Source organism: Onychostruthus taczanowskii, unplaced genomic scaffold (assembly GCF_017590055.1).
Source record: "Onychostruthus taczanowskii isolate IOZ18803 unplaced genomic scaffold, ASM1759005v1 scaffold24, whole genome shotgun sequence".
Taxonomy (NCBI): domain Eukaryota; kingdom Metazoa; phylum Chordata; class Aves; order Passeriformes; family Passeridae; genus Onychostruthus; species Onychostruthus taczanowskii.
The window spans coordinates 4,045,359-4,053,902 of record NW_024499684.1 but is presented as its reverse complement, the minus strand read 5'-3'; the positions used below and the strand labels follow the sequence as shown (position 1 = coordinate 4,053,902).

Below are 8,544 nucleotides of genomic sequence, written 5' to 3'. Positions count from 1 at the left end.
TCTAATATAAATGTTTTATTTAAAGTAAAAAGTGTGCACAAATAAAGGGAATGACTACGCAACAACGTACAAGACCATAATCCACATGAAACAGGAAAAAAGTAGTGACAATATTAACTAGCAGAGCACCCATAGGAATCCAACTCGTGTACAAAAAAGAGGTTACTCCATATAAATACATCATGCTTCTGATGCAGACACGTTCTCCAAAAAACAAAAACTACTGCACTGGACTGTTTACACCCAATATCCCTTCTGAATATTTATGACAATTTCTGTATGCTTAACAATGAAAAATAACAGTTAATGTCATGGCACTTTGGAGAAAATTAAAGTTTAAAAATGGATTTACTGTAATTGAAGATATTTGTCACTTTGCAACATTCTTAATGGTTAGATATGTAAATAGAAAAAGTATTTTGCTATGACATTATAAAAAAAAATTAACTTTTGCTTTACTCTTCTGTGCTGAATGGCAGAAATGTCCTTCCTTACATAAAGCCATTTCCCTTAATACCTTATAGGAAATTATGCCACTGTAGAGACAAGGCTTTTCTTGTTTGCTTTAAATGATTCCCAGGTTTACTATCAGTTATGCCCTAATGTCTAAACTGATCATGTGGGTACAGGAGTCAGAGGCTAAACAATCACCATTTTCAAGCTGCATGCAGAGCAGTTCACTTGACCCCATTAGCTGCTCTTTAAAGGAAGGTTCTTTAGAGAACTCTGATATTTTACATTTGAAAAGATGCAGCTTGAATTTAAGGAAACCTGATTTTTAACAGCGAGGTGGTTCAGTGCTTCACTGAAACTGAAGCCCCTCAAATCACTTCTCAGTTTTGGAAACTCAGCCCAATACCAAAGAGTTTCCTATTCACATTGCAATCTAAAACATGAACTAAATCTCATACCATGACACCAGTGTGGATTTGTGCAATCTCTCTGCTTGCAGCTGACATGGAAGTGAACAGACATACACAGAAAACTTGTGCTATGAAATTAGTGTTGCCATACAAGAATTTTCACAGAAAGACACTGGCCAAGCAAAAATCTACCAAAAGCTTCAGGTAATGTTTGCCAACTTGTGCTTACAGATTCTCAGATCTGCTTTCAGTGATGCTTATCTTCTCTTACAGCTCTTACATAACACAGATTCCTTTCCTCAGTGTCTCTTAATCCCTTTTCCCCAAAATAATAATAAAAAAAAGTGGTACATTTGGCATTTCTTCAGCCCAACACATTCATAACTATTGCTTTAGCATTAAAAATAAGAATTATCTGTGCTGTATATTACACTGCTTACTAACATGAAATGTAAGAAACACACCTCTTAGTCCTAGTTCCACCCATTCTTTCAATTGCTTTCCTTGAGCCTGCTACCAACATTTCAGGTTTGATTGTGAGTACAGATCACCATCTCTAAGGGCAGAAGTTAAAGGAGTCATTGTGGACAGCACCTATTTTATTCTAGATATGCTTTTTCCACTGGCAAAGCGGAACTCATTCTCAGCAGTGTGGCAGTAAGATAAAAAAAGGAACCAATGCCCTTTTCCAGGCTGTGGCTGTACCGTGTGCACTTCTGATGCAGTTAAGACAGCAAATATAAAAGCAATAAATAGGATGAGGTTCAGTATAAGCTGCCCATTACTGCTGAATTACTCTGTACAGATTTTAATTTCTCAAAGAGTTAACTAAATTCTTTCATTAAACTGACACTTGATGCCATGTCCAACCCTTGCTGAAAGGGCCAGGCTAGGAAGGCACTCTCTGTATCAGTGTACAATTCCTAGTGTGAGTACTGGAGCAAAGTCTACCAATTCTGATATGGAGTTAATAGTCTCCTTCAGGGTAGGATCAATATTTCCCAAGAAAGCAGCCAGTCTTGACCTATTCAGTGTAAATATCTGCTCTCCTTGCTGTCATTTCAGTCTGAAGGGCACAAACAAAGCTCTAATTTCTATGTCTAGAACAGGGAAATCAGATGTTCAGAGAGAAGAGATTAGGAACTAAGTTCTTACTTATCTTGCTGAAAAATCTGAAATCCTTGAAGGATAATTTATTACGTCACCTGATGCAATTTGTTTTTTCATTAAGCACTGAAAACCCTTCCTTGCTCAGAACACTGTACTGGCAAACTATACAGTCAGACCCTTTGTTCAGTCAGGAGCCCCAGAGATCAACTCCTGTATTAAAATTCAAATTTGGCAAAATTGTTAGGAAGTTCTAACGTTGTAAATCTGGCAGCTGAAGGTTCAGCACAACAACTGTCCTGGACAACAATCAATACAAAAAGAAAATTCACACTAGGTGGTGGCAAGGGCAGGATGTTGAGTTACTCATTTTATGCAAGTGCATCCAAATGGAGAGATGTTTATCCATGCAGAAACAAACGGAGTAACAATTGGCACAGTTCAGAAATGGAGAATTCAGACACATTCCTCAGCTGACATCAATAGAGGATTTATGTATTCAAAGCCTTCAAATTCAGACTGGTCAATCTTCTTCACAATATCACTATTAGGATTAAAAAACAATCATTAGTTGAGCAGAATTAGAAAGATAACATTAACTGATAGTTTGACTTAAAATTTAAATTGTTCTGTAGACTGCAATTGAGAAAATTTCCTTTCCCTTTTTTGTCCCTCTCCACCTTTACAGTTATCACTGGGTTCTTTTAAGCCCAATAATGGTACCAAAACACAAAACCCCTCAAAAGCAGTGACTGGGCTTCACTCACTAACTCACAAAGCAGTCTGCAAGGTTTGCAGTTTCAAAACTTGCCCTAAACAGTCAGTTTTGTAGGGACCTGAAAACATTAGGATGTGATAGATAGTGCACCTGCATCAGCAGCTTTTCTAAACAATTTGTACAGTCTGCATTTAGAAAGGGATGGGGAAGGAACTTGGATTGCATAGGTAACATTTAATATACACTGTTTATGTTTACATGTTTATGTTAACATTTAATACACACTGTTTATGTGAATGTTATATAAAACACTACAGAAGTTCCTAAAATGTGAACAGGAGCAGCTCAACTAAACTAGAAAGGTCCTTTCCTCCTCATCCCAAATCAGGGCCTCTCAAGAGTAAGGAACCACAAATCCACTACCAAAACCAAGCACATTATCATCATGCATTTTATAAAGGTTTTTCAGCCAGGATAGTCTCACTGACTACTAGCATATAAAACACCCAAACAAGTAAAAAAAAAAAATGCTTCTTCTCTTCTCTGAACTTCTTAAATTCTACATTACTTACTCATCATCTGGAGTGAGCTGCACAGGTTCATTGGTGAATTGGGAATCAAAGTTATCCAGACCAAATTCTCCAGATATATTTGGTTTAAATGGAGGCACCACTTGCTTTTGCTCCATCTAAGAATAAATGCACTTAGTCACACTGAGAATGAGTTGCAACCTATTGAATTATTTTTAAACAAGGCTGGAAATTACCATTAAGTTTATTTTTTATACGTTCTACAATCATTCTAATAATCTACTGCATTTACTGTGTGTAAAAGGGGAAAAAGACTGTGTATTGTCATTTTGGTATAATATAAATTAAGAGCTTAATGTTTTTGAGCTTAAGGTCCTCTCTTAGACTCAAAACAACTTTGTCAAGTTCAAAACAACTTTGTCACTGTATGCCAAGAACCTCAGCCAAGGCAGGGGGCATTCACATACCAGATCCCAATCAACGTTACGGAAGAAGGGATGGCCCTGGATATCTGCAAATCCTGTCTGAGGATGGCAGCCCAAGCGTTCCTTTGGATCCTGTGCAAGGAAAAATATATTTCTAAATGAATGCCACAGCCTACACATGAATAAAATGCCAATGTTACAAATCCCATGAGAAATGAAACACCAGATTTACAAGGAATGCTGAAGAACTAAATTAGCATTATTTATTTTGGAAACTGCTCAAATTTACTCTTTGAAATAGGGAGGAATACATGGAAGCCCTTAACTAAATTTTATATAAATGACTATGCTGATTTTCTTCATTTTCATTCAGACCTGTTAAACATTCCATAGGTTTTAGAGCAGGCTTGGTTAGATTACTAATGAATTTCATTCTTTCCCCACACCTTCCCTTGCTCTTCTCTGAACAGATTATGCCAGGAGATCACACTGGGGCAGTAACTGCAGCTCCTGGTAAATACTGTGGAAAGAAGCTTATTTTAACAAGACAATTCCATCTCTAGGTACAAACATGCACACACTACCAGGGAGCTGTGACAGTGTGCAGTGAATGGTGTGACTTTCTTAGAATAATTTATCCAAATCTGGTTTCTCCTGTATCTCTTTCTTCCCACTCACGTAACACTCACTAAAAGCCAGCAAGTGCTTGGACTCATCATCCACTACCACACGTGCACCTTCTGGCTCTCAGGCTGGAGAGCCCCCAGCAAGAAGTGAGCACATCCTGCCTCTGCATCTCCCTCCTGGAAGTCATCAGAAGCTGTCCAAATGATTTGCTAAACCACTTCTCTCAGAACCAACCTAAATCTGGTAAGTTTGTTCAATTCTCCACGTTAAAGAAATAGCTTGGAGCACTTCTATGCCTTTCACTTAGGAATTTACTCATAATCCCAGCCAGAGAACCAGGAGCTTCAGATTTTAAGAGAAGTATCTAGAACAGGGTCCCCAGCCCCATTGAAATTGCTTTAGGCTCTCACCTTTTCTACCCTGTTTCTGTATATGGCAGATAAAGTACATCAGCTCTCACCTTGTTAAGGAAACTCTTTAGAACACCTGCTGCTTTCACAGAGAGGGATCGGGGAATTCGGATCTGTTTTTCCAAAATTACTGCAAGAAAACAAGGATCCTATCAGCCTTTGTGTCTTTGAAGTTAATTTAAAGGCTAAGTAGAAGCAAAGCACTGAAGTGTAGGAACACTGATGGTACTCACCTTGGAAGAGATAATCCTCTGTGTTCTGATCAGGGTTGTCAGAACTCCCGACGATGTCGAACGGCGACCGGCCCGCCATCATCTCAAACATCAGCACGCCAAGGGCCCACCAGTCCACGCTGAAGCCTGAATTCAAGAGAGAAAACACCACTGGAGATATTGCACAACAAAAATACCAACACCTCTGGGGCTAAAAACAGACAGAAAAGAACAAGTTAAAAATGTAAATTGCCAGTCTTTCCAATTAGCTGAATAAAGGAGATAAGGACTACAGCAGACATTACGTGAATCATTATGTACACAACAGGAGATGATGCTCTGCAGAGGAAATGCAAAGAGGTTGAAGGTTGGTGTTAAGCCCTTAACCAAGGTTTAGGTAATATTTAAACTACTACTAATCATTACTAACCAACAGTGCATTATCCAGGCTGGGAGATAAGGCCAAGGAAGGATCGTGTAAGTCTTAATAGCAGCAAGTCAGTCATTCATGGAGCAAAGCATATCTCCCCTACTATCCACTGCTAAAGGAAATCCCAGTAGCCAGGCTGGGGCTGATACAGTCTGGCTGGCCTAGAAAGCTTGTGATAAGCAGGAATATCTGAAGCCAGCATGAAAGAAATATTTGATTGAAATAAGATGGCAAATTAAAAAAAAATATGTAAAGGGACATCTACTATCTAGGCCTTTTTGCAATGAATTTGTATCTAATCTATCATTGCTGCCAAATGTAAAACTCCAAAACCAAACACAATTCCAGACTGCAAGTATATCATTAGTAGTACCTAAAATAGTTATAAAACAATAATAAATTTGGATGACTCAAGCTATTCTTCAATACTGTTCAAAAGAATTTAAAATGTGCAATGCAGAGTATCTCATTTGCTTTGTGCGATGTTTTCTGCTCTTCCTTTGAAGGCTTTATTTACTTTTTCAGACAGGATGTGGAATCAAGACTGATCATGTGTCTAATGGATATTTTTTACTTTCTACTGCTTAGACAACTCAAATAAGAAGAGATAAGGTGGAAGTTAGAAAGTAGCAACAAGAAATTCCATTTACCATAATCCTCTCCTCGGAGAATTTCAGGTGCAATATAGTTTGGAGTCCCACAGAATGTGCTGGTTGTGTCACCAGGCCTCAGACCTTCCTTTAGGAAAAGATGGGAAGAAAATACTTTACAGTTAACTGAAGATCCCCCACTCCTGTGCTAAGAGCTTCATTTTGAATTAAGTCTTGAATAATCAGCATTATAGCAATTCCATGGCAAAGTCAAAGCTGTGCTCCAAGTGCCTTTGTAGTGACAAGTTTTCCCAGGGGAAATGAGCAGTGCCACAGAATCCAAACAGGAGCAACTGACTGATCATTTCAACCTCTTTTGAAATCACCTTATCCTGACTATTTCAGCCAACCCCTCCCAGACAAGTTGATCCAGGAGCTTTATGTAAGTGTAGTCCGTGCACTCTGGCATCTGCCTTTTCTCCACATGTGGAACTGAAATGAATATACAGCTTGTGTGCACTGTGTACAAAGAGAGACCTTGAAATTTCACTTTTAAAAGTCCCAGCATCTTTTAATTTATAACAATTTCTTAATTGTTGATTTTTCTAGTAAGCAAGAAACTAGACCTTACCTTGCACATGCCATAATCTGTGAGTTTAATATGTCCTTCAGAATCTAGGAGCACATTATCCAGTTTTAAATCCCTGTAGATTATCCCTCGCTCATGTAAATAGTTCAGTGCTAGACTGATTTCAGCAGAATAAAACCTAGTGTAGAAAGAAATACTGATTAAGTAATAAAAACCCAAAAACACAATAACACAGTCTTGGTAGTATGATATTTTCTATACATAATCCCAAGTATTCTATTATTTTTCCACAGAGAAGTGGCAAATTCTTTATAATCATACAAATGTTTCTATGCACTTCAAAAGTTGTCTTTAGTTAATAGTAATGTCTCCTGCAATCATCCTTTTATCTCACCATCTGAGATTAAGCATATGCACCAAGAACTCAGCATTTGCCTGGACAGCTGGTAGTGGTTGTTGTACAAGAAACACATTGATATCATTAGATATGAAAAAAAAAATACCACAAAACTGTTCTTCTAGAAAAAAATAGCATACTGAAGTCATACAGAATAATGCCAATGCAAACAACATCTAAATGTTCCTATTACAGCTCCTTCTTGAAACAAAACCACGGTGGCTTGCAGCAGCAAAAGGACGATGCAGTTTCACATTTCTTAAATCCTTAACATCTGCAGAGGATTTGCTGGCTCATCCCTTATCATCTCTGCACTGCTGCACCGTGTCAGAAAACCACTGTTTTGATGCAAGAAATCTGGAATGAGACACACCTGGCATGTTCCTCTGGCAGCTTCCTCTGCCTCTGCATATGGAACATCAGATCTCCTCCATTGACATACTCTATAACAAAGAATAACCTGGAACACACAGGATTGTTACCAATGATTGTGTGCACAGCTAAAAGAGGTGTGAGATGTTGCAGGTCTGTTATAGAACAATGCCCAGTCCACTCCTCCCATCTCTGGCACCACTGGTTTTACCATTTTCACCTCCTTTGAATAAATTCCCAAAGTTAAAAATCAAGTATACAAAGTTTCTCTAGATAATTCCTTCATTGCTAAAGGAATGTAATGTTCCCATATTCCTCATCCATTACAGGTACTGCTTGTCATTACTACACACGTCACTGTATGGAGCCACATCAGTTTCTATTACTGTACAGGATAGAAAAATAACAAAATTTTCATCTCTGTTACTTGGTCTTCCTTTTGAAACTCACATGCTATTTTCTGAGTCTTGCTCACAGATTTGTTTTCAAAGAATCCAGACAAGTTTGGGACAATTATTCCTCCATTTTCATACTTTTGATTTTCATCTCCTCAAGCATTTTTTTAACTTCCATTGTACATTCTCTTCTATCACATATTCTCAATCCCTTTTTTTCTACTAGCTGCATTTCTCTTCCTGTCCAGAATCCTTCCCACCACATCTACCACTACTTTACATTCTTCTGCATTTTCTCCATCTGAAAACCTCGGACGCACATGGCATTTGGATCACAAAATGCTACAAAGATTTACAAAACATTGACTTTGCTACTTAACACTTCATGCCTTTGAGGTGCCTGATAGGATGAAATGTTTTTAATAAGACTATTTTATTATTAATTTATGACCTTTACCTGCTCTCTGTCTGGAAGCAAGAGTGCAGTCCAACCAGAAAGGGATGATTTGAGGCCTGTTCGAAGACGTGTTTCTCTGTCTGAACCCAATCAATATCCTATTTTTTGAAGAAAAATGACATTCAGAAAAGGATTGTTGCACTTCTTAGCTCAAGAATTAATGACAATTAGCAGAAAGACATTCAAGGGCTTTGCTGTCCTTGTTTTACTTGCAAGAAATTAAATATTCTGTAGCTCTGAAATGTGAAGCAATAGCTGATAGCATACTTTTTATTTCCTGGATGTACTCTACTCTTAGCCTCACTGTGTAAGCACCTTGAGAATGAAAACACACTGATAAGATAAGCTAAAAGATAAACTGGTGCAGGGAAATGTAAAGTAGTACCAAGAAATGCAGAAGGAATCAATGGTAGACTGAGAAA

At 38.0% G+C, this 8,544-nt stretch overlaps 1 protein-coding gene across 3 annotated transcripts in view; it reads right to left on the bottom strand.

Annotated features, from left to right (window-relative positions):
* The window catches only part of PRKCI (protein kinase C iota), a 28,927-nt gene continuing 20,383 nt past the window's right edge, over window positions 1-8,544 (bottom strand). For all 3 annotated transcript variants that reach the window (XM_041406002.1, XM_041406001.1, XM_041406003.1), the window contains 9 exons: window positions 8,123-8,220; window positions 7,272-7,358; window positions 6,544-6,679; window positions 5,973-6,060; window positions 4,914-5,039; window positions 4,731-4,810; window positions 3,686-3,775; window positions 3,261-3,376; window positions 1-2,514 (listed from right to left, as the gene is read on the bottom strand). In XM_041406002.1, the coding sequence (XP_041261936.1) occupies window positions 2,427-2,514; window positions 3,261-3,376; window positions 3,686-3,775; window positions 4,731-4,810; window positions 4,914-5,039; window positions 5,973-6,060; window positions 6,544-6,679; window positions 7,272-7,358; window positions 8,123-8,220 (909 nt within the window). In that variant the 3' untranslated portion in view covers window positions 1-2,426. The remainder of the gene's footprint in view (window positions 2,515-3,260; window positions 3,377-3,685; window positions 3,776-4,730; window positions 4,811-4,913; window positions 5,040-5,972; window positions 6,061-6,543; window positions 6,680-7,271; window positions 7,359-8,122; window positions 8,221-8,544) is intronic.